General features: G+C 50.3%; 1 protein-coding gene and 1 long non-coding RNA gene across 4 annotated transcripts; one reads left to right on the top strand and one right to left on the bottom strand.

The window, feature by feature from the left end:
• Nucleotides 1–1,831: 1,831 nt before the first annotated feature.
• EXOC3 (exocyst complex component 3) lies at nt 1,832–23,017 on the bottom strand. 3 transcript variants are annotated; one of them, XM_026506621.4, is made up of 14 exons: nt 22,948–23,017; nt 22,108–22,165; nt 21,028–21,218; nt 19,253–19,472; nt 12,935–13,616; nt 10,774–10,891; nt 9,816–9,941; nt 8,612–8,712; nt 6,892–7,002; nt 6,648–6,798; nt 5,187–5,309; nt 3,609–3,770; nt 3,172–3,299; nt 1,832–2,333 (listed from the first exon to the last, which is right to left on the bottom strand). In XM_026506621.4, the coding sequence occupies exons 3-14, from the start codon at nt 21,169–21,171 to the stop codon at nt 2,162–2,164; spliced, it is 2,238 nt and encodes a 745-aa protein (XP_026362406.1). In that variant the 5' UTR covers nt 21,172–21,218; nt 22,108–22,165; nt 22,948–23,017; the 3' UTR covers nt 1,832–2,161. The 3 variants fall into 3 exon arrangements, with proteins under 3 accessions (XP_026362406.1, XP_048080221.1, XP_057168124.1); XM_048224264.2 differs by lacking the exon at nt 22,948–23,017 and adding an exon at nt 22,636–22,808; XM_057312141.1 differs by lacking the exon at nt 22,948–23,017 and adding an exon at nt 22,496–22,589.
• A 24-nt stretch (nt 23,018–23,041) lies between these two features.
• LOC130543681 (uncharacterized) lies at nt 23,042–24,298 on the top strand. The gene is made up of 2 exons (XR_008959176.1): nt 23,042–23,196; nt 23,444–24,298. It is a non-coding gene; the product is annotated as an uncharacterized LOC130543681 (long non-coding RNA).
• The last annotated feature ends 1,564 nt before the right edge of the window (nt 24,299–25,862 follow it).

Here is a 25,862-nt window from a genome sequence, read left to right as displayed (position 1 = left end):
AAAATATCCCTAGCAGAGGCGTGCCACAGACAGGAGGGAGGGCGGAGCAGCCAGGAGCCCCCATGTGGCCCACCTTCCCTGGAAGACTTCCTCTGGACACAAATTAGTGTCCATGCCTACTAGCTCCGTGGTTTGGGGTCACAGCAGTTTAGACTGTACACTGGCAGAGCGCCTACACCAGTTAAACAAATGTGGTCAGGAGCCCCTTTCCCGCCAGGCTCTGGAAACCCTATGACTAAAACTTGAGAGCAACTTCCTGCCTTGGAAGATGCTCTTTCCACTGAACGGCAAGTGTTGTCATGAAGAACCACCCCAGGACTGAGTGAGTCTGCAGTGGTCCAGCATGACCTGTTTCTGGTACGGGCTGCAGGCTGCCGGTCCTGGTAAACCCATTTTCCCCAATGGGCACTTGGCACCAAGTGACCTGGAGACGACCCTCCCCTGGGTGTCACCGAGCCACCAGGACGTGGTCCTCTGCTGTGCCCCCACCCCCACCACATCCTGGCCAATGTGCTGCCTTCGAAATCACATGTCCCCGTTACACGGAACATGCTGACATCGGGCACTCACGAGGCAGCCAGCGCTTCAGCCGCGTTACCGCAGGCATCTCCGAAGCAAGTGTGACCAATGGCCAAGGGCACAGGGGCGACCATCACACAATCAGAGCAAGAACCGCCAAGGACGACGTGCGCCACTTGGGTCTTTTGTCATTATTTGAATATTCACCTTGGATATTTGTTCTTGAAGTAACGTGGAGTGAAAATTCTCCCAGTCACTGGAAAAATAAATGTATTTTTATAAGGGACAACAGACTCAATATCATTAGTTCAAAAAACATTTGGCACTTACTACATGCTAGACATTAAAACACATCATACTTAATATGTATATGAAAAGACAGGACTTTAGCTCCCTATTTATAGAGAAGTTATCCCTCTTCCAAGCCAGGAACATTCCCTAAGAACTGCATCTAGTTTCTTGTCACTTAATTCCATTTAGGTTTTGATTCTTTGAAGAAAAAGTCCTTTGCAAGAATTGTTTACACAGCTGGATGTGGCCACAGAGGAAACAAAGCCTCATCAGACTTGAGCTCAGGTGATCAGAGCAGCCCACGCTGCACTCACTCGGGGCCCGCAGTGGGGAGGAGCACAGGGCACACCCACCACGGGGGCCAGTGGCACAGTGGGGAAGGGGCCGCACCTCCCCTCTCCCACCTAAACCAGCCAGTCCCCGGGGTTCCCTGAAGCAGGGACGGGGGAACAGGGCCACTCTCCATTCCTCATTTTAGCTGGCACTGCACGGTGAACCAGAACACGGGTGCATGAGAACTCCCTCACTACTGCACTGTGGGGAAGGGTCAGGACCCACACCCAGCCCCCCGTTTATGCAGGTGCAGCCTCGGAGTTAATTTACTACGAGATCCAGGACTCGTGCAACACGAGGCCACCACGAAGCAGCTGCTATACGAGAGGGGTCTAAGGGATCCCATATCCGCAATAAGCAGATCCTGAAATGTGCACCAGATAAATGTGCACGACATCGCACAACATCCCTCACCCGCCAGATCTGCTCCCGGGGGAGGGTGTGGAGTGGCACGCCAGAGGGACACCTGCCTGGCCTCAGTGGGGTTGCGGGGAGGACGTTAAAGAGCCTGTGGCACAAGTCAAGGGGCACGCAGCATGAGGGGTCGATGCAGAGCTGCAGGACCCAGGCCCCCACTCCAGGCTGAGGCGCACCTCCGGGTTACACATCGGACGACCTGAGAGCAGCCTCCAGGCACTGGACACACACTACATCATCCCTAGTAAGAAACCCTTCAATTCGGGCAGTCTGCATTTCCCTGCAGGAGGTTAGACTCTTTATTGAGCAGCAGAGTTTTGGAAGTGTTTACACTGTGCAGAAACGAGGGGAGACCCAGGGGTTAAGGGGGATGGGCACATGAGGCCCTTCACGCCAGAGCCTGCCTCATAAAGGACATTACAAACTAGGAGAAAGCCGGAAGGACCATGGCTGCAGAGTGCTTGCTCTTCGAGAAGCCGTGAGCGTGGCCCCGGGAGAGGCAGGCACGTGGTCCTGGGTGTCTCATGTTACTCTGGCTGCCACACATTTCCAAGGCTGGGGTGATGAGCACAGCATCGCAACAAGACTGGGGCCCAAGAGGCTACTTGAGGAGCTTTGCCACATTCAGACTGGGAACCACGATCTCCTTGAAGATGGGCACATAGTTGGGGTTTGCCTGCGTTGGGCCCTGCTCCAGCGTCTCGATGATGGTCTGCTTCATGTCCCGGCTGGTATCCCCTCGCATGGCCAGGAGCGCGCCAATGTGCTCATCCCTGCAGGCGGTAGGGAACACCAGGGAGTGTCAGGGGCTGCAGCTACAGCTGCTCACCCCCCACGCCTGACTCAGACTCCCCCCCAGTGCTCCCCTGGCCTGGCTCGGCCAACACTGAGGCCCCAGAGCAGGGTCAACAGCTGTAGATGAGAGGCGCATCCCCCTTGTCATGACAGGAGAGAAAACGGAGTTCTCCACTCACCGTGGCCTTTTCTTCAACCTATAATCACAAAGTTTTTTAAACTCTGCTCTCCTAAATCTTTAACAGACTGCCTAACTAGAGTGAGAGGACCCTGGAGAGACCAGGACCACCAGTTCCTCCTGCTTCAAGCAAACCCACAGCATCGGCAAAAAGAGAAGACGCTGGCTGACGCAGGATGGTGGCGGGGGTGCCTCGGTTGCGAGTGACAGGTACATGGTACATGTGCTCCCTTCCCTGAATCCATGAGCACAAGATGAGCTTCCTGAAACCACTCTGCTCTGCCACCTCCCCCCCCCTCAATGCACAGAGCATGGTGACGCCCCACCCGCACTCAGGCCACCTGCTCCCCACCTGTGTTCTGACACCTGGGAGATGCGTGAACCAAGGCTGGGGTCCCACGGGCCCCAGGTCCAACAGCAGGGCTAGGGGACACAGAGGGACATGATGCGTCCATTACTGTTCTCTGCAGCCCACTCTGCTCCTGGCTATCATCCACACAGCCTGTCTTCCCAGGAGCCGAGACCCCCAACAGTGCACATGCCCCATGGTCAGGCTCCACCCCATCAGTGACCCTAGGAACGAGCTTACTCCTCTGTTCCATGATTTCCAGCTGAAAGAGAGGGCACGTGGCCCTTACCTGATGTCTGGGTATTTGCTGACCAGAGTGGAGACTTCCAGGTAGAGCAGGGACGGGTCAGTCAGCTTAATAACTTCGGCAATGGCCACAATGGTGTCGCAGTGCCCGTCTGCATCCTCGCCAAACCCCTGGAAGACAGTGTGCATGCAGCTGCCAAGCCCTGTGAGGGGACACCCACAGTGGAGCTGTCCTGTGCACCCTCAGCAGGGACGCTGTGGGCAGGGGGTGGGCAGCCCACAGGGGCGAGACCAGTCTGGCTACTGCCACACCCACGGGGCTAGGAGTAATGCCCGGAAGCTACCTCCAGCCACAAGGTCCAACAGACATTCCTGTGCACACAAGGAGGACCGATTGGTCACTTGGTCCTTGATGGGACTGGCCGTGATCAGCTGGCCTAAACAGCGCTGGGGGGGAAACAGAGCCAAGACAGCACTCACGGAGGCCAGCTTCCGGAACAGGAGACGGAGCTGCGCGGCCTCCCGGACCATCCTCTCTGCGCCCTCCTTGCGCTCCTCTGCACTGCGGAAGGAGATGCGCTTCTGCATGACGGCCCGCAGGTACTCCAGCACCACTCGCCGCTGAGCCTCTGCAGTCATCCTCTGCCGGCAAACACAGGGTCAGCAAGGCAGAGGCTCCCGCTGAGACGCCCAGCCCTGCTCCCGCTGTGGCAGCCCCCTGCTGAGACCCTCCAGGCTCCCCACTGAAGTCCCCCCCGCGCCCTGCACCGCACCCCAGGCACCTGCTGAGACCCAGGCTGGCCAGGCAGCTGTGCACGGCACACGCCCTCCCACCTGTCAACAGATGGCAGAACCTGAAGGAGTGCACGTGCGGGGTTTCTTTCAAGTAAGTGCTGAAAGGAAACTCGTGCCCAATCGCATCAGATGAACCCCCCAGACAAGCCCCCACAGGGAGGGCTGCACCCAGGCACGGGCTCCTCAGGCACCAACTACTGAATCAACATGCCATATGTTTAAAGAAATTAACACTGGAACCAAAACTGTGCAAGCAACAGACCAGACAGCAGCACACGGACTTCCGACCAGCCAGAGGCTTCGGACAGGACAGTTGGGGTTCCAATCACCAGGTCTCCCTATAGATATCAGTCTTATTGGCAGAGCCACAACAATTTCCTTTAAAATGAGGACTTAGACAAGGGTTACACTGGGTCCCAGTCACCACAGCGGGACAAGAAGATATGAAAGGTGTGAGGACCAGAAATGAAAACGGTGTCACTGTTCACACGACACAACCGTCTACACAGAGATCTAAAAGGGTCCTGAGACAAATCCCAGAAACAAACAGAAAGTTTTACAAAATGTCTGGACATGAGGTCAGTATGTTAAAACCACTGCCTATAAGCCAGGAAAAAACATCTGGAAAGCCTGACTTGTAAAAGGGTCACTGGTTACATCAACAACAGCCGACACTACCTAAGGCCCTGAGAATCCGTGAGCAGAGGCCCAGGTCCTGCAGGAGGAAACAGGCTACTCCAGGGAAGCCCCAGAGGACATGCATGCGGCTGAGGCACACAGGGGCTCCGTGCGTCTGTGGCAGGGCTCCTGGGTCCTCCAGGGCTCAGCTACACAGAGAAGAACCCTGGGGCCTCTGCTGTAGTAGGGAAAGGCCAGCAGCCTGCCTGTGCCCTGGACAGGGATCCTGGAGCGGGAACTGCCGCCTATCCCTGGTCCACAGCCGCTGCCCCCACCCTCCCTTCTAGGGGTTTCCGGGGCCGCTGAGGAGGTCCCTATCATGAGCGCGGCCTGTGTCTGCGGCCGTGTGTCAAAGAGGGTTTGGTGGGGTGTCAGGAGGCATAAGGTTAAATGAACAGAAGCACCATCGCCCCCACCTAGCTTCTCTCTAGACACGGATGCCTCCTGCCTGCCTTGGGTTAATAAAACCACCTGTGAACGTCCACTCACAGAAGAACCAATTGGACACTGAGCTCCACAAAAGATGCCAGGTGGGCTCCAGCTTGCAGGTGAGCTCCCACCATGTCACTGTGTCTACACTCTTACCTTTTTATACGGCTTTTTAATTTTGGCAAAATCATTGAAATAGTCCTCCACGGTAACACAAATAATGTCCACAGCATTGGATCCTAACAGCCACTTCCTTGTCATCAGCTCACTGAGATGTTGCTGAAAAGAACACAGAAAACATCACCTGGACACTGTCCCCGAGTCACGTGTATCAGGAGGAAGGTGCTGCCGAGCTTCGGTGACATTCTGTGAGAGCAATACACACGGAAAGACTCCCCTGGCACGGAATCCACAAACACGTACGGTCACTACGTGAGACATTCGTTACACACAACTTCGGTGATGAGCTGGCGTTCACTGTGGAGATCTGTCCGTTCACACACTGCCTTTGCTGTTTGGGTATATTACATGGATATTCTGCATTCAGCCAATCCTGATGGACATTTAAAACTGTTCGCATTTCGCAATTAAAAAGAACAGCGTAATGAACCTGTGCGCATTTCTGCAGGTGAAACCCCAAAAGAAGAACTGCTCAGCCAACAAGTGTGCAAATTAAAACCCCGGAAACTTCCCACACGGCCCTCCAAAACCACAGCTCCGGGTCTACAGAGAACACACGAGAGCATCCCCCTTCCCGCACCTCCAACACCACCTGCCAAACTGCGAAGCAACAGAGAATGCTCGGTTCCAGTTTGCCTATCTCTGAACATCAGGAAGACAGGGTACTTTGTTCTCATTTAGGACACTGGAGATCCCTTTTCTGTGAAAGGGCTTACTTGTGTCCTTTATCTACTTTTCTGTTATAGTTCTTTAATTTTGAAATAATTTCAAATGCATCCATTTCATCTGTTTTCTAAACCATTTTCGAGAAAGTTACAGACATCACAAAATGATCTCACCAATCATCCCAGAAGCTCCTCTCCAGCTACTTCCTTCCCAGCAGGACCCAAGATGATCTGGTTTTATTTTTAAAATATATTCTGGTTTCTGCCCATACAGCTATATAATGCTAAACCATCTTTGTATTTTTGAAATAAACCCTCCTTGTTCTTAGTGTACTGTGCCTTTGATATGATGCTAAATGCGTTTTGTTAATGACTTTGTTCTGTATTTTTATTCAAAGCTGAGACCGGTCCCCATGATATGTGTGCACACGTGCATGAGTTCTCAATTTGGTTCTGGTATCGAGAATTTGCTAATGAACAGTCCGTCTTCCTTCTACATACTTGTTTCCATTTTGTAATCCACCGAGCAGATTAGTTTCCTTAATATTTCATGGGAGTCTGTTCAACTGTACATCAGAAGGACCTCCAGTCTGGGCCTGTGTCACACAAGGCATACATCACAGAAAAGCAAAGGCCCTTTCACAGTGAGAGAAGTGAACTGGAGTGTCAGCTCCACTCGGGTATGCGGTCACAGGGTGTATGTTCCAGACGCACAATGGATGGAAACACTATTTTCAGCCTGGAAATAAAGTAGTAAAGCACCGGCTCCCACCTCCAGGTCCAGGAAGACCTCCTCCAGCAGGCTGCTGCAGCCCTCCCTTGCAATGGCGTCCAGAATCCCATCCATGCTCGGCTGGTTCAGAGACACGCCTTCTTCTACTTCATTTTTCAAATACTTCCTTTTTAAACTGACTATGGATTCTCTGTAAGGGAACAGTTAAGGCTCGATGAACGGCTGAGCGCCCTCACCTTCTGCTCGTCGGCTCCCGGTCGCCCCGCGCACCGCGGTCACCTACTTAAAGGTCTGGCAGTTGTTGACGACGGCGATCATGTACTGGACGTAGCAGTGCGGGCGCTGCCGGTCCCGCAGGTGCTCTTCCTTGTACGACTGAGCTTCCTCCTTGTATCTGAGAACACAGCCCCCAGCAAACCATCAGGAAGGGGGAGCCCGGGGGTGTGCCAAGCACCACAACGAAATCACACCCGATAAATATATTTGGCATCGTTAACATCCGACCAGGTAAGTCTTTACAAATAAAATAAATTTTTGGATAATCTATACTAATGAAAAATCAGGGAAGCTAATTGTTTTAAATGGATTATTGAAAATAAATTTTATATCAGGCTTTGAAACGTGATTCAGTATTCTGAGTATACAAATATTTTGAAATATTTGTGAGTGGAAAATTATTATTTTATCTGACACAGAATCTGCCTAGAAAGTCATACAATAGTGTTGGAAACATTATCAAATATTAGATAAAATGTCACTTTCTGAAACTTTCCCTGAAGAAATCAAATTAAGAAATTACTCAAAAATAAATAACTTATTCACTTGAGGTCAAGCAAACAAGTAACTGAGATCACGACATATTTTACTTTTGAATTCATTACAGAGACTCACGCACAACAGCAGAACACAACACACCGTACGTATGTGTAAAAGACCTGAAGAAAGGAGCAAAGTTGGCAATTAAAGGGAAATATTTGTGCATTTACCCCCCTTTCTGTCCAACGTGTGGTTCAGGTAATCAAACTGCTGAGGCTGACGAGGAAAATCTCCTTTCCGCTAACAAAATGACTGAGGCCACAACCCCCAGGGGCATGTCTGGCGGGATGCTCGGCTGCCCGGGCGGAGCAGAGGGACACACGTCTCGTGATGTGCGGCAGTGAGGACCACACACACACACGGCCTGTGCGGCTTCTTGCACAACAGTCAGACGGCGAAGAGGAATCTCACAAGCCTTCAGGGCCAACATGTGGCTCACGGGGAAGGCAGCCAGTCGGGGCCACACAAGAAGGTGCCAGGCACTATGACAAATCTGCATGTGTCCACAGGCCAGTGGCTCAAAGAGGGGCAAGGCCACGCTACTGCACCTGAGACCCAGGAGCCCAGACCTGCTCCTGGCCCGGTCTCACACACAACTAGAGCAGGCACGTCTGAAGCCAAATGCGAACCTGGTGTCCGAAGGCCCTGCAGCCAGAGTAAGGACATAGGGGATGAAATGCCAGGATGTCTGGGATCTGCTTTAAATTACTGGGGGTGGGTACAGATGGGCGAGGGGGGCCTTAAGGGACAGCTTTTGAAGGTGGACGATGGGTCAAGTTTTTTTACACCACTCTTTCTGCTTCTCTATAGGTTTGCAAATCTTCACCAACAAGTCAAAGGGAGGGAGGAGTCCTGGAGACACATTCCCCAGCCCCGTCGGAGGGCCGACTCCCAGTGATGGGAACGGGGAGCCGCCACCTGATGGACTCCCTCCCAGGCCCTGGGCAGTGGGGACAAGAGAAAGGAAGTGTCTGGAAGAGAATCTAAGTCTGGCCCAGCAGGCCCATCTGGGCTCTCAGGAAAACAGTGTAACCCGTTCCAAAGGCTTGTTTCACAGTAACGAAGGTCACGACAGCAAATCCAGGCTTACAGTATTTTTTACTCTCAGGCGTATTAGGGTCAAAATTTTGCTTTTAAGTTTTAAAAACATACATTTTCTAAACGAGCACACTGGCAAAAATACATACCTACTCAGGAAAGAGTTCATTTGCTGAAGACACAAAACGAGCACCTTTGTTTTCAAATCTTCACTTATCTGAGCAGCAACCTGAAGATTCTGTTCAAACATCTAAAAATTGGAGAATTGATGAATTCTACTATAAACTTACAGGGTGCAAGTTTCCCATATGTAAAACCCCTATCTGCCAGCTGACAGTTACAGTCCGAATTCATAAAGAAAGAAGGAAACCACTCAAAAAATAACAAGTGAGTTAAATGAACAGCCTTCTCACCAGATGAAAAAACCACCCAAGTGAATCTCCTCCAAATTACCTGTAACAAGCTGGTCTCCGCGGAGAGGGAAACGTGTACTGTCACTGAGCTGACAGGGAGACGGGGGCTCGGGGAGGGCAGGTGCGGCTGGGGTTGCATGGGTGCCAGGGGCTGGGCTGTAATCTGTGACGTGGATTCCTTACGAAGGATTGGGAGCTGAGGGAAGCTACACGTGGCGAGGCGGAGAAGGGCCCGAAGGCCGACCTCACCCCAGGCACGTGGCACGTGCAGTCTGTCATGACACCGGTTTCCAAAATAAAGGGGAGGGTGAGGACCCCTCTGCTACTCAAGGTGTCACCCAGAGACAAATGCCCACGGCGCTCACTTGCACCTGGCTGGCGTCCAAGCACAGGCCAGTGACATGATTCCACACAAGAATGAGACATGACTCAGCCCTCCTCCTGCCAGAAACCTTCCTCCAAGAAGAAAAGCCAACGGACCAGAAGAAAAGGACAGTAAGGAAACCAGAGGACACCAGCAGATGCCGGGCATCAAAAAGTAAAGGAACCATAAAGAGGCACAATTATGGTTAAAATAGAAAGGACTCTTCCCCAAATCCATCAGGTTATACTCAATCAGGTGGTATTTTAGAAGACAAATCTCAGCCATTTCCAACATCAGAAAACATCAAACAAGCAAACTCAAATCTGAGCGTCACATGCAAATAACATGTGATTCGGTTCTAGTTCAAATTCAAACACTTTAGGAAAACTAGAGTAACTCTGGGCAAGACTGCTTGGACAGGCGACCCTCTGTGTCTTCTGCTCCAGACAGAGAGGGGCTGAGGCACCAGGAAGGGCTCCTTCTGTCTTTACAAAGGGAGGCACTCTATGTTCATTTGTATAACCCTCGGACCCCAGGAGCGATCCGGCAATGAGCCTCAGAAGCACACGATGGTACCTGGAAGACAATGGCAGGGAGTGTCGTCTGGTAGTACCCATCCTGGTCGGCTTCGGGCTCTGTCTCTTTTATCCAGTCTTTCTTGTCTGTTTCTAGTGCTTTCCGCAGCCAGGCAATGATGTTTGACTAAAGAAGTTTGGCATTACAGAAAAAGGAAGAACAGAACATGCCACACTGAGCAATGCACACGGCGTCTCCTCAGCAGTGCAGCAGCAGAAACCAAATTCAGGGCCCTGGGAGCCGCTATTCCCAAACAAGGGGTTGCCGGAGAAGCCATCCCACAAGCTGCCTCCACGGCAGGTGCTGCCTCCGCCGACCAACTTTCGGACGAGCACTGCACTACAGGAGGGGCCAGGCCGGTCAGCCGTACACGGAAGCATGGGGCAGACGTGCTCCCAGCAGGCTTGTCCACGGAAGACCAGACAGCAGCACCATCACCTCGGGAACACAGACCCCTCCCTGCTTCCCACTGTGGGGCTCAGCATCTCAGGCAGAATGCTGTCTGCTACTCGGGCTCCCCTTGTCCAAGGAAGCAGACCCTGACCTCCTCCTGTTACTCGCACACCACCTGGGGGTTACGGGAGGGAGGGGTGTGGGCACTTGGTCCCCAACTGCCACCCTCCCACTCCTGGGCTCAGCTCTAGGAGGCTGGCAGGCACCACTGCCCATCAGGCTACCGGGGGCTGGACAGGCTCACTACTCCAGCCAGAGGAGGTTTCTATACCTGCAGGACACGCGCTTCAATCTCCAGATCCAGGCAGAGAGTGAGCCGCCCCATCTAACTGGCCAACACACATTTCAAGATCCAATTTCCCAGAAACAGAGCCCACACATCCTTAGGAAGTGAACATCAAAACAGGTTTTTTCCCCCGTCTTGTTTTGCCCACTGGCCTCGGTTAAGGCATGACTTAAGAGAGCCAACACAGCCTGGTTCGGGACCATGCAGCACTCTACTCACAGTGAGAGTTGACATGTATGTGTCAAGCAGCTCAGAGACCACGTCTGGAGAAAGCAAAGGCTCCAGGATGCTGACATCCACTTCTGGGGCCAGTTCCATGTTCCCCATCATCTCTGCACTATGGCAAAACCAGGTATGAGAAAGAATAATTACTAGGGAGACAGAAAGCACTCAGCTAAGTGTTGCTATTTCTTCTGACACACAAATGTCCAACCAGATGTGTTGGTCTATCCTCAGCACCTCCCCCTGGGGAAGGCCAGGGCCTGGCAAACCAGAGGTGCTGAGCAGACCAGTCCTATCAAACAAGGGAATGACGAACAAGGACAGTAACTCAGAAACATAAGTGCGGAAGTTAACGTTGCTGATCCCTGCACTTCATAGCAAAACATGAGTCAGCAAAGTATCAATGCATTCAGACAACTGTGCTTAAGAGAGCAGGGATATGGACAGAATTTCAGAAAAAAGTTTCCATAAAAAACAGTTAATATCTTTGTGTGGCTAGGTCCTTAAAAGTCCAAGATTTGAATGTTCAGCAAAATCACACGACTGTTGCCATATTTCCTAAATACGTATTTATGAAGAAAACAATGAGTACTATCAGCTAATCTACTATCTATAAGAAATACAAGGTCTTCCTGAGTGAAAAGGCACTTCATAAAATTCTGCAAGTATTAAAAGACTATTCACTCAACCTAATTTTCACCCAAGAACCTTTATTCAGTGTGAAATGTTTCCTGTATGAAAGCCGCTCAATTTTTCAAACGAGAAAGTCCAAATGCTAGAAGGTGATGGCCAGGGGCGCCTGGGTGGCACAGTGGTTAAGCGTCTGCCTTCAGCTCAGGGCGTGATCCCGGCGTTCTGGGATCGAGCCCCACATCAGGCTCCTCCGCTATGAGCCTGCTTCTTCCTCTCCCACTCCCCCTGCTTGTGTTTCCTCTCTCACTGGCTGTCTCTACCTCTGTCAAATAAATAAATAAAATCTTTAAAAAAAAAAAAAGGTGATAGCCAGTATGCAGGTGTCCACACACAGAAAAACACACAAAACCAAGACACGAAACTGTGCACACCAACAAATGCACACCCAGTTTGGTGGCTGGAGCAGGCACGAGGGCCCAGGGCCCAGATTCTACTCCTGCTCTCCACTTGCTGGCCACGTAAATGCTGGAAACATGGCTCTCTGTGCCTCAGTTTCCTCACGCACAAAATGAAGATGATCCTAACAGTGCTGTCCTCATGGGGCAACGTGAAATCGAGGCCGGTACAGAGAGGGCCACAGGATGGGGAAATGGTGATCACTCCGGACTCGTGCGCTGGGTGAGGGCAGTGCCCGGGAGGCAGGACCCAGGTGTGGCACAGTGAAGCTGCAGATGTGCCAGACAGAGTGACCATCATCATCACGGGTGAGAGACAGTTTCTCCTATTTTTTTATATTAAGATGTACGTATTCTCTACTGTAACCAGTTATTAAAATACAAATAAAACATCCAAAACCTGATTGCTAAAGAGGTTTAACGAATTTCCGCACACGAGCAGCAAGAGAGGCTAAAAATAATTCCAGAACAGTAGTTTATACTGTTCTCTGTTCATGAAACCCTGCAAAATCAAAATGCACCTTCTCAGCTAGCTAATCTTAAAGAATGTCAGAATAACCCACCATTGCCTCAATTTTCAAACCCTATGTCAAACGCATACAAGCAGAAAATGGCTCACTTCCCTTTTGTGAAGTGACAAAACCTCAAGGCGGAAATGTAAAAAGATTTTTCCAGGATACTGGTGAGTAGAAACCAAGCGGGGGGCGGGGGGCACTGGAAGCCAGGAGCAGTGTGTCCGTGTGTCCTCCCCCGTCCACCGGGGTGAAACCACACCCTCAGGGAGCCGCCGCAAGGAGGAAGCGGGGTGCACGGTGGGCACTCAGTACCACAGAAGCGCCCAATGCTGAACTGCTCAACAGAACTGGAAGTCAGGGGCAGAAACACCACCCAAACACAAGAGCATTCACACAGCCAGAGGCTGGGCCCTGACCTCAAGGTTAAGCCCCCAGATGGACCAGAGGGGAGACTTTCACCAGCAGGAAAACAAAGTCTGAGGGTGCTGAGCACATGCTAGAGCAAAACAACTCAACTCCATGTGAAAGAAAATACAAGAGCGGCTTGGGAGTTACCTCGTGTAGGTGTTTAAGACCCACGTCAACAGGCTCACGATCTCATTGGCTTCCAGGTCTTCGGACGCAAGCTCCTGCATCCGCGTGCTCAGGGCCTGGTGGTACATGTTCAGAAGGTTTCTGAAGATCTCATAATGGGGAGGGAAACACTGAACCATCAGGTTTTTGGCAACGATGAGGTCATCTAGGACGTACTTCCTTATGATTTCCAGGTGGCGGACGAGCCACATCTTGTCGGACTCCCTGGTGTCTGCCTGCGTGCCCTCAATTCTAGTAGTCACGGTTCTGTCCAAGATGGTGAACATTTTCTCCTTCCAATTCTTGGGCCTCCCAGGAGGAACAAAACTAGTTTGTTTTTTTCGGTCAAGGATACGCCTATCGATTTTTTCTTCCCTTTCGATAATTCTAACAACTGAGACCAGCAAGGTGGGGTCACGGCGAACAGTGACCAGTGACCTCTGCAGCACCATCCACAGCTGCTTGGCCAGCTCGTCTGAGAGCCCCTGCGTGCTTCCAAAGTAGCTGTGGATGAGGGTCATGTCACGAGTGTTTCCACTGTCCATGCGGTACTGCTCATACATCAGCCCATCCCGGGAGCACTCCAGGTCCATCAGCTTCCGGTGAGCCTGAAGGAGCGCCCCTTGTTCTATGAGGTCCTGGGTCTCCCTCACAATTTCGGGCACTAGGAAAAAGGCACAAGATGGCACAGTGAAAAATCACACAAAAGGCTGTGTAGGACCCTGGGAAGATGGCCAAGGAGGGAGCACCAGGAACCTATCTCTGCACCCAGACAACAATTGCACTGGCAGAATCTGTCTGAGTGACTATTTTGGAACTGTGGAGTCTGCAGAAGGCTGGCAACTTCCAGGAGATGGCTTGGCAGTAAACAGTGGTTAACTTTGGTCAATTTCAGCTCTTACCACAGGAGCACCTTCCCAGCACCAGCCCCAGCCCAGCCTGCCACGCATTCCCAAAGCAGCTTGCACATAGCTTGAGGGAACCAGGGTGAGCAAAACACGTCCTCCAAAAACTGGGGATCTGTGCTCCAACTGCTGGTTGCTGTCTCTAATCAGGGAGCTGCAGACACAGTGGTGGAACCCGCTGTTACTGCACTCAGGCCACCATTGTTGCAAACCCCTCGCCCTAGAGCCAGGTGACTTCTGGGCGATTTAAAGAACCAGTGCCTCTATTCCCCTCCATTTTTATTCCCTTCCCCCTCCAGACATTAAAGACTAGGATATTCAAAAGCAACCTCATACACGGGGGAATTAAAAAGCGCCTGCACATGCCCAGGGAAAGGTCCAGCTCAGAAAAGACCTGAGAAGATCTTCAGTTTACATCTCAGTCTGATCCTCAGCTCAGAGACAGCCTACAATAACCAAAACACAAACAATAAACAAGAATCAGCATACCCTGGGGAGGAGGAGAGCTGATTTTCAGAGTTACTATGTCAGCAGATCCAAATGTCCGACATTCAACAACAAAAAAAATAAATCACAAGACATAAAGACACAGGCAAGGATGGAGGTTCAAGGGGAAAGATAACCCAACAGAAACCATCCCTGACAAACACCAAGTGGTTCATCTACTGGATAAAGACTTTATCTTTTAAGATTTTATTTACTTATTTGTCAGAGACAGCGAGTGAGAGTGGGCGGGCACAAGCAGGGGGAGCGGCAGAGGGAAAAGCAGGCTCCTCGCTGAGCAGGGAGCCTGACGCAGGGCCACATCCCAGGATCCTGAGATCACGACTTGAACTGAAGCTTAACAGACACCCCTCTACTGGATGAAGACTTTAAAACAAGTCTTAAATGTGCTCCAGGGACTAAAGGAAAACGTGGGGAAAGTCCAGAAAACCATACAGGAACAAAATGCAAACATCAATGAAGAGATATGAAACCTAAGAAGAAACCAAAAAGAATTCTGGAGGTGAAAACTACAATAACTGCAACAAAAAACCTACTTCAGGGATTCAAAGGCAGATGTGACAAAAAGAAGAATGAATCAGCAAAGATGGGACAATGAAAATTACCAAGCACGAGGGACAGAAGAGTGGACACAGCCTAAGGGACCCGTGGGGCACCATCCAGTGGACCAACATGCACACTGTGGACATCCCAGAACATCCCAGAAGAGGAAAAGAGAGAAAAGGAGACAGAGAAATTATCCGAATGATCAAACTTGCTTAACTTGATGAAAGACAGGAATATAAACATTTAAAGCTGAATAAACTCCAAGTAGGAAAAACTCAGAGACCCAGAACAAGACACATTACGAACAAACTGCTGAAAATCAAAGACAGAGAGAAACTGGAAAGCAGTGAGGGGGAAGCACCAGGTCACCTACAAGGGAGCCTCAGTGAAACCACAAGCCGACTTTTCATCACAAACTTTGGAGGCTGAAGGGCAGTGGGCTGGGACTGTCGAAGTCTAAAAGAAAACAACTGTCACCCCAGAGTCCTACATCTGGCAAAACTGTCCTTCAAAAGTGAAGGAGACAAAAACACACTCCCAAACAAGCACAAGCTGAGTGCTCCTAACGCTGGAGAGCTGCCCCAGTGAGTCCTGTGGGTGAGATGAAAGCGTGCTGGATGGTAAGATCACAATAACGGTAGACACACCGGCAGCTGGAAAAGCTAGTGTGATGGTAACTTCGGTTTGTAACTTTACTTTCTGTTCTACATAATGTAACAGACTAATACATTTAGGGGAAAAAATTATTTGTCCAAAGCTAGTATTACTGTAGCTGGTCTGTAACTCCACACTGTGCTTTCCACAGAATCTGAGAGGCTAATACATAAAAAGCAATTAGTCTATGTTTTTGGACAATGTATAAAGATATAATTTTGTGACATCACTTACTGAAAGGAGATGAAACAGCACTGTGTCAGAGCAGAGCTTTTGTCTGTTACTGAAGTAAAGCTGGTGTAAATTCAGAGTATTTTAACTTCAGATGTTAAATGTAACTCCCACAGTAACCACAAACAAAACAACTTCTGAATACATAAAACAGGAAATGAGAAAGGAATTAAAACATTTCACCACAAAAAAATCAACTAAACACAAAAGACAACAGGAATGCAGGAAATGAGGGGCAAAACGGCTGTAAGTCATATAGAAATCAAACAGCAAAACGACAGAAGTAAGCCACCCATTTTCAGTTCACCCATTGTTTTAAATGTAAATGGATTAAACTCTCCAATTAAAAAACAGAGACTGGCAGAACGGATAAAAACACAAGATCCAGCCACATGCTATCTGTAAGAGACTCACTTGTGATCCAAAGACACAAACAGGCTGAAATGAAAGGGTGGGAGAAGACATTCCATGCAAACCGTGACCAAAATAGAGCAGGTGGCCCCACTAATGCCAGACAAAATAGACTTGAAATCAACAAGTTTACAAGAGACAAAGAAGGCATCATATGTTCATAAAAGGCTTTTTACAGCGAGAAGACACAATTATACACAATTACACACCTAATGAGAGACCATCAAAACATACAAAGCAGAAATTCACAACACTGGAAAATAGACAGTTCTCTAACAGTTGGGAGACTTCAGTGTCACTCACGGTAGTGGGCAGGACAAGCAGTCAGGAGATAAGGACACAGAGGACAACCACCTCTAACAGACAGACACAGAACACGCCACCCACAACCACACACACGTTCCTCCCAAGAGCACATTTTCCAGGATAGACCTTATGTTAGATCACAGATTAAATCTCAATAGATTTTAAAAGGTAGATAGTATACAAAATATCTTTTCCAGGGGCGCCTGGGTGGCACAGCGGTTAGGCATCTGCCTTCGGCTCAGGGCGTGATCCCGGCGTTATGGGATCGAGCCCTGCATCAGGCTCCTCTGCTGTGAGCCTGCTTCTTCCTCTCCCACTCCCCCTGCTTGTGTTCCCTCTCTCGCTGGTTGTGTCTGTGTCAAATAAAATCTTTAAAAAAAAATCTTTTCCAACCAGAATGGGATGAAGTTAGAAATCTGTAACAGATGAAAAATTCACATATTAGTGGAAATTAAACAACACACTCCATCACTGGATCAAAGAAGAAATCACAAGAGAAATTAGAAAATACTTAGACAAACAAAAGTAAGAACCCCACACACCAGAACTTAACGGCATCAAGGAGAGCAATGTTTAAGGACAAGTGTATAGCTATCAATGCTTATATTAAAGAAAAAGAAAAATACCAAATCAACAACCTAACTTTATAATTTAGGGAATGAGAAAAAGAAGAACAAGCTAACCCAAAGCTACCAGCAGGAAGGAAATCATGAGAAGAGCAGAAAGAAACAAAATAGAGAACAGGAAAACAACAGAGAAAACTGACAAAACCAAAAGGTGGTTCTTTGAAAAGATCAATGACTGACAAATCTTTAGCTAAATGAACTTTAAAAAAAGAGAGAGAGAGAGAAGACTCAAATACTAAAATCAGAAATGGAAGTAGGGATATTACTGCTGATTCTACAGAAATAGAAAGGACCACGAGAGCAGTATGAACAACTGTACGCCAATCAAGAGGTGACCTAGACGTAGCAGCAAAGACCTACGAGACTAAGTCATGAAGAAACAGAATATCTCAACAGACCCACAACCAGTAAGGGGAGGGGAAATGGGGAGCTATCATTTAATGGGTGCAAAGTTTGGTCTTTCTGTTTTAGTTTTACTAGCATGTCACTGACACACACCACCATACGGTTTCAGTTTTACAAGATGGAAAGAGTTCTGGGGGTTGATGGTGGTGACAGCTGCACAACGTGAAAGTAAAGTAACACCAAAAACTGCACACTCAAAAACAATCACGACGGTAAATTTTATGTTAGGTGTATCTCATGTTAAAACAAAGTAGGGGAAAAGGCGGTGTGCACAGTACTACCAAATTACAGGCAATGAATCTTCCCAATGAAGTCTACTCCTAACAAAAATACATATATAACATGGCCTCATTCATTCCTCAAGGGAAGAAAATTATTTTCAACTCTTGTGGATGACCTTCTTCCAGTAAAGTAACTTTTTGGTAATTTGGCATGAGCTTTAGAAGACTGGAAGGAAATGTTACCAATCAACAGGAAATCGTAAGGAGGGATATTAACTAGCAAGATGCTGGCTCAGTGTCACGAAGGGCATTTGGGCTTGGGGACTACTGTGTTCCAATTCCAGGCAGTTAACAGTCACCAAGATGAGCTGCTTCCTTAGCACCCACTGTGGAGTCGGCAACGCTGCGCCATTCGTGGGAGGAACGCGAGAAGCAACTTGGAATGTGGCCCTAACCATCAGACCCCCAGGAAGACAAGCAAGGGGGCCAGGTACTTAACAACCTGCCTTCAGACGCAAGCGTGAGAGGAGTCCGAGGAGCGAAGCTGGATAGGACACAAATTACCAAGGTACAATGCAGCTGGAGCAGGGCCACCATGATGTGGCTTTAAAGTGGTATGAAGAACTGTGGCACATTATGCTCATGGGTTGAACAGAGTTTAGGGAAGAACAGAAAGAATTCAGAGACCAGACCCAGGAGAAAGGAAGGGAAGGGGTCAGACCACTCCAAGGCCTCTTGCTGGGATACTGGTGACTCTGACAGAGGGGAGGGGATGAGGGCTGAGACGGGCCCTAGACTGTGCTGAGCAGACATGGAGCCCCACCCACATGACAACTGACACTGTTCCAGGATAGGCTGCAGAGCCTCTCACTGGTGAGGTACTGGGACATGGCTCTGAAAGGGCCACCCCCACACTTCCTGTCCCCACACCACCCCAACCAGCCCCAAGGCCTCTACCAGATCCCGCTCATTGCTGACCAAGGCTGCAGTGTGTGTCCCTTCTCTGCTCTCCCCACCCCCGGCCTGTGCACACTCTTCTCCACCCGGGAACTGCCACTCGCCTCCATTACCTCTCCAGCTGGGAACTGGCCCCTCTCTGTCCTGTTCACCAGGACACTTCTCTCTTTTCATCTATTGGAGTCCCATCTGGTCTACTGATTTGACAGCCACACTGCAGCCCACGGAATGAAGCTCACAAGCGCTTCTTCTCTTAACCCATTTCTGTGCCTCTATCCAAACAGAACTATAAGTATCCTACTTGTTCAACTGGTCCCTTCCACCCTCAGGGCAAACAAGAAGTTAACTATACAGGTGGGAATCAAACCCACTGTCCACACCGAGGGAGGTCTACAAGACACACCGCACAAAAGCTGGATCCACCTCTACATCACCCGTACAGCAAAGAAAAATGAGTCACGGGGAAGAGAACAGACAGCACTTTGCCTCTGACCCCCAAGGCACCCACCACCCCCAGCTGTCCCCACGGGCCACCTGAGAAGATGTTCTTGAGGTTTTCCACAGCTGCGGCAAGCTGGCTGTGCCGCACGACAGCATCCTTCACATCCTTGAGGCTCTCAATGGTGTTGATGCTCTGCCTCCAGTCTTTGCTGACGTCGGCCAGGGACCGCTGGATGTCTTTGACATCGTTCAGTGCGTTGTGCAGCTGGCTCAGGCCTGTGCGCACACCGTCCAACTGGGACTGGATCGCAGCCTAGGGGAGACACCCGGGGACGAGGGGATGGTGAGCAGAGCTGGGACAGCCACAAACACGTCTTCCTCAGGTGTTTCAAGTTCACAGGAGACAAATTTCAGTAGCTGCAAACAGTCAATACTCAGAGAAAAGAGAATACAATTCAACAAGGACTTAACTGATTCACAAAATAGCTTTTTCTGTTTTTCACTGCAGCCGTAGAACAGAACAATGCCTTTTAAACTTTGTTGAGAAAACCTCCTAAACTACTCATCCAGGCCCTCAGCCTGAAGATGCTGGATACCACGACGGGCATGCCTCAGGTCCCGTGGCTGCCCCAGGCATCCCTCAGTTCCCTCAGGCCTCATCTGAGGCTGTCAGGACTCACTCATCAGCTTTGAGGTAGAGGGCTTCCTGCTGCTCAGCCAGGACCAGACTTGGCTCAAGGATGGCTGGCCCTACTGCAAAGAACTGGTACATCTGGGATTCAGACTCACTCCGTGGGCATGCTGAAATGCCATCAGCAAGTGGTACAGCCAAAAGGGAAGGGGACATGAAGGAGGGGCAGCCAGGCGAGGGGAGGGGAGGCCAGGCCAGGCCAGGTGGCACAACCAAAGCCAGGAACACATTCAACCCAGGAGCCGTAACTTACACACGGAAATTATTGATGATGGTAACGGACCACACAAGTTTTCTAGGCCACTAGTGATGATCACCAGTTAATCCCACAAATTTCTGGATCAGATCAAAATGCTAACTAAAAATGTAGCAGATCCAAACTCTTTTAAATTAAAGTAAAACTACTGTTTTAAATAAGTCTAACCAGTAATTGGATACTTCGTTTTGGTACAAATGAATGATCAAGTCTGCCATTATCCAGATGCTAACAGTGTTTTTAAGTGCCATATGAATGTGAAAATGAACTTTCCTCAAAGGCATTCTCTTCAACCCGGAAGTCTGCTCTACTCCCTGTCACTCACAGCACACCACGGTCTTAACGTTTTTATAACTACACTGAATGTATGTGTTTTAACAAAACCTCACATCTTCATACAAATTAAGTTGAAAGTCAAACCAATCATAAAATACCTTGAAAAAGAGTAATTTTCTTTCTTGCCCCACTCTCACATTCTTAATAAATGTGCCTCACTCTCCTTCCTCCCCAGGGCCAGCAGAGTGCCAGGCACATAGCCAGCCAGCTACAGTGTGTGCTGAAAAGTTCTAAACAAAATGCTCTCTGTGGCACTCTATAGACCTGCTAACAAATAAGGATAGCTGCTATTCTTCTAGTATTGTTTAAAATTTAAATGGACACTTCTGGATGCTAGAAAGGTTGTTCCTCAGTGTTTCCAATATACCCACAATCTTCTCTGTAAATCTACTGCTCGGTAATACAGTTTTGGAAAGAATGTGTTAAGTAAAGGTGATGGTCTGTTCTGCCTCTTTCTAGATCATCACAAAATCTAATTTAGCAAAACTACAATGATGATGTTATACAGGAACCCAGAACTCAAGATAAATGGATCTGTCCTGACTGGGAGTAAAGCGGATGGCTATGACCTCTCTGGTCTCGTACCTTCAGTCTGGCCTCCACGGAGGCCTTTTTCCGGGCCTCTCTTCTTCGGTACTGCTCCACTTTGTCCAGCTGGTCCGGGCGCTGGAGCATTCCAGCAACCCTCTGGACAGCTGTTGCTACAGCCTCCCGGTCCGTCTCCTTCATGGTTAAAAAGCAGGCGGAATCTCAGCACCTGTCATACTAGAGGTATGCTGTGTGGACAAGGAGAGAGGGGGCAGGAGGGGAAGATGTATTAGGAAGGTAGAAAAGGTAGGTACAAAACTCATGCTCCCTGATAGTCTCAGCTGGTCACAGTGGAGCTACAAGGAGAACATCTGAGATCATTAATCCAGTAAACCTTAAAGCTAAACCAGGATTGTGAACTCCTTAATAATAGATACAAGCTTTCAGAACTCAGATACGAAGGCACTTTTACCTTTAAGTAAAGCAGACACATTTACAGCTATAAGCTATGAACAAATGGAGGATGTCTCTACGTGGACTTCACACTCCTCATCCTATCAGATGTCAGTCTCCAAGGTTCTTCTCTCCCCCAGACACAGCCAATTTCTGAAGCCTTCACAGCACCCTTTGGCCACACTGGTGGGGCAGCTGCGCCAGGAGGCTTCAGAGAGGACACAGAGGCATAGGGACAGCACATGCCTCAACATGCCTCACCCACCCCCAGCTCAAGTCCCAGCACATGCCCCTCAAAAGTCACTACTGAGGCGCCTGGGTGGCTCAGTCGGTTAAGTGCCCGACTCTTGACTTCGGCTCAGATCGTGGTTTCAGGGTCGTGAGATGGAGCCCCATGCTGGGACTCTGCACTCAGTGTGGAGTCTGCTTGGGATTCTCTCTCTCCCTCCCCCCACCCCCTACCCCGGCTTGCATGCGTGTTCACTAGCTCACTCTCTCAAATAAATAAATAAATCTTAAAAAAATTTTAAAAAACATATTTAAAAAATCACTACCATCTGTAATATCTGAAATTCTACTTCATACATTTAACAACCCTAATAAACAAAGATGAGAAGGCAAAAGGCACCTTTGCTCAGGCACGACCTGCAGAGCACAGATGCTCGCACGCCAGAGGAAACCTACCTTCCATCCCAGCTCCAAAGCCCTAGTCCTGGCGCCAAAAGGGGTATCCGGTGAGCGTCTGGCAAATGAGAGGATTTAATAAACATGTGTTCCCCTGACCTCAGACATTACACTATTCCCATGCATGTCTTCTGTATACAACTTCTTAAAGAGATGAAAAAGATCTGTCCTCTCCCTAAGTTCCTTATCCCCACCCCCACGTGCTTTCAGCAAAGCCCTGATCTCCACGAACGACGTCCACGGAGGGCTCTGTATTAAATAACCACCGTCCGTACAGGCTTTTCGCTCCTCTTTCCAACAGCACTGTGCCGCCAGCACGGCCTCTCCTTCCATCCGACTGGTTACTACCCCAACGCACAAAATCTCAGCGGGACAGCAAAACACGCACATGCCAAAGGCGACAGCCGTAAACCCCAGCACCGGGAGGCACGCGTTCCCGTGAAGCCCACATCCACTCGCACAGGTGACTCTGTGCCTGCACGCTTCTCTTCCCGTTTGCTCGGACACCTTCCCAGCACTGCCACCGACCTGACAAGCCGCGCATCCCCCCGGCCGGCCCCCGCGCGCGGCCCCCGCAGCCCTCCAGCGAGCGGCGCTCTCGGAGTCCAGGGTCACCTCCTCGAGCCGGGAGGCGGGGCGCCGGGAGGACGGGGCCCCGGGAGGACGGCGACGCCACCGCCTCCGCCCAGCCTTCCGGGCCGCGGAGCGCGGACGTGGTCTGGAGTGGCCGACTGAGCTGCCCACCTCCCGGGGCCGCGCGTGCCCACCCCCCAGTCCTCCCACCTCGGCGACCACCGCCCCAGAGCCCGCCCTCCGCCGCCGCCGCCGCCACCCACTCACCTCCCGCGGCCGCCGCCCGGAGCCCAACCGGAAGTGAGCCGCCCGCGGGCACTTCCGCTTCCGGCAGCACGCCGGAAAGGCGGGGCCTGAGCTGTCGGACCGAGCGGTTGGCGACCTGTACAGGGATTCCTGCCGAGGGGCTTGCGCATGGGGAGATGTGTGGCCTGAGGACGGGGCCGCCCTGGGGGTGACCATCAGGACGGGGTCCCTGCCCCGAGGACTGCTTCCGTGGAGCGGAGCGATGCTGGGGTGGGGAAGGTCCCTTTCTCGCGCAGCCCCTCTTATGCCAGCCCTTCCTGCCCTCTCCCCTCGGTGTCCCCAGGCTGGCCTCCGGGGCCCGATTCTCGGGACTCACCTCCACTATGGTGTCTTTCCTCGTGTGGCCTTCTGCCCTGCCTCTCCCTCACTCCACCTCCTTTGTGTGCTCCCCGCGGTTTCCTTTAGGGATGCTCTGCCCTTGTCAGCTCACACCTGTCTTTCCCCTACGGTGTGGCAGGGGCTTTGCCTCCATCCCAGACCAGTGACCGGCATCGGGCAGACGTTCAGTAAATTGATGAGCAAGGTGGATCACAGTTGGTCATCAGCCACATCTGAGTGCAAACCAACACCCCCGTGCTCCTGGGCAGCTTCATGGTGAGCGGTTGCTGTTACCCCCGGAATCAAACATAAACTCGGGCCCTCAGGACCAGCACATGTCACCATTGGCGGTTCTGCTGAGTACGGACAGAACCGAAGCCCATGGGAGACAGCCCACCGTTGACGCTGGGCACGTCTCAGGGACGAGGAGTGTGGTGGGGCAGAGCTTCAGGGAGCGGAGGGAGCCGGTCCCTGCGTTACGGCGTGGAGGAGAGGCCCACTGGTCAGAACTAACGCCCAGAGTGAGAGCGCAGTGCTAAGCCTCTCAGATTTCGGGGTTAGCCTGCTGAAGAAGCACTGTTTGCCTGCGCACTGACTGAACAGGAACCCTTTCGCTGTTACAACCACGAGACTGCAGGGATAAGCACCTCCTGAAAGTCAGCCAAGTTCATACAAACAGGAAGGAGACCAGCACGCAGGAATGGGAGCTAGGGAGTGGGGTGCGCCAGTGTGCGCACACAGCAGGGTGGGGGAGGAAGATGCAGTTGTGGGAGCCCCCCTGCCATCCGCCATGAGCTGACCCTCGTACAAGGGGCAGTACTTGGGCATACTGACTCTGACGCCAATGCCTTTGTTACTCCGTCTGTACCTAGCAACTTACAAAAATATATGACTAAGTTGAGCAATGAAGAATGTAAACAAAAAGTTGAAATTATGTTTGAAATTATAACTGTAAAGGTATTTTGAAATTAATAAAAAAAATTTGCCAAAATTATCAAAGCTTTTAGGCTTAATTCAAAATATAACAACACTTAACATACCTGGGTGGAGTCTTGTGCTATTGACATTTGTGTTTAGAGATAGGACTCCCTAAGGAGGTAGGAGCCAGGATGGTTAATATTGGGATGGTTGTTAAAGGACTGTTTTTCTCCTTAAAACTAAAAAAAAAACAAAACTTGATTAAAAATTTTTTGACTTCTCTTTTTGGCAGACCAAATAACTAAAAGCCTCCCATAAAACATCGGATGAAAATAGCGACCACCCTTTTAAATCACCCTTTTCTTGAGCCCAAGCAAGCTCAGGGAAGCATAAAGGAAAACTACCCTAGAGCAAGGATGGGTGAGGATGGGAGGGGGCTAATGCCCAGGGCGGGCTTTCGCACCCATGCGTGGGGTCGGGGCTCCTCCATGAAGCAGATGCTCAGAGGATACATCCTCAGAGCAAGCGTGGACCAAAAAAAACAAACAACAAAACCCTCAAAAGCAGCTTCTCCCAGGTCCTGGGCTCTGAGTCAGGGAAGTCCAGCCCCCCTCCCAAGAACTCAGAGCTGGGAGCTAGCACTTCACTTGGGTCTAACCCCCTCCTCAGCCTAGCGGCTCTCACCGAAGCCCTTTGACAGAAGCAACCCCAGGAATATTTCTAGAGAAGCCCCCCAACCTTGGCAGGAGTAAAGAGCAGTCACAAGTTCTAAAAGCCCTGAGGTCCTTGTCTGTTCTGGGAGAATAGAGCTCTTGATTAGCTCCAGCTTAGACTTTGTTAAATATACATGAGGAATAGAACCAGAATTGTAACTTCCAAACAAACGGGAAGGAACAGAGAAAAGAGCGGCAATCCCATTAGGGACACAGGGCAGGAGAAAAACACCAAAGGACGTTGTACCCAGAATGTAGAAATACATTCAAATGTATCAACTATCAGAGCACAAGTAAATGGATTTTAAAACAGGCAAATGGTTATGAGAAAAACATCCAAAACACAAAGGAACAGGGTGGTCAGGGCCATAGAACGCTAGGGAGGCAATGTTAGTATCAGACAATGTGGGCTTAATGTCAAAGGCACTGTCCGTTTTTTAAGATGCTAAATGCATAAGCCATAAAGAAAAAGACTACAATGCTAAAATTTTAAACTCTTGTATATTTCATAAAAATCTTTCAGTGAAAAAACAGGCCACCGACACAGAGAATCCGGAACTGAGGAGATGCTGCTATCCTGATACAAAGAGAACGTGGTCAAATCAACCAGAGGGCAGACAAGTGTGGAGAGACCAGAAAGGGGGCGGGCAGGGCTCCAAGCTAGAGCCCAGGTGGGGGCGGGGGGAGGGGCTTGGGGGCCCCTGCTGCCCTGCATCCCACATGACCTTCAGACTGCAGCTCAGGGCTGTTCCCCCATGGAACCCCTCTATCTCCTCCCTCTCAGGCCTGCGTGTGACCTGAAGGCCCTCCAGGACCTTGTCCCCACCCTCTGCTTGGCCTCTGGCTGCAGCCCATAGGCCACCCCCAGCCCTGTAGGCTGCTGTTCTGTGACTCTCAGTGTGGCCTTGCCCACACACCTCCCCCGGG

The sequence above is a fragment of the Ursus arctos genome, unplaced genomic scaffold, assembly GCF_023065955.2.
Source record: "Ursus arctos isolate Adak ecotype North America unplaced genomic scaffold, UrsArc2.0 scaffold_15, whole genome shotgun sequence".
Classification (NCBI taxonomy): Eukaryota; Metazoa; Chordata; class Mammalia; order Carnivora; family Ursidae; genus Ursus; species Ursus arctos.
This window is presented reverse-complemented; position numbering and strand designations above follow the sequence as displayed.

Excerpts from the sequence above, each read along its gene's own strand:
- EXOC3 (XM_026506621.4), bottom strand. The coding sequence starts at position 21,171 with ATGAAGGAGACGGACCGGGAGGCTGTAGCAACAGCTGTCCAGAGGGTT. Across the intron at positions 19,473-21,027 it reads CCGTGGAGGCCAGACTGAAG|GCTGCGATCCAGTCCCAGTT; the intron begins GTACGAGACCAG and ends TGTCTCCCCTAG. Across the intron at positions 10,892-12,934 it reads GTCTTAAACACCTACACGAG|TGCAGAGATGATGGGGAACA; the intron begins GTAACTCCCAAG and ends GTTTTGCCATAG.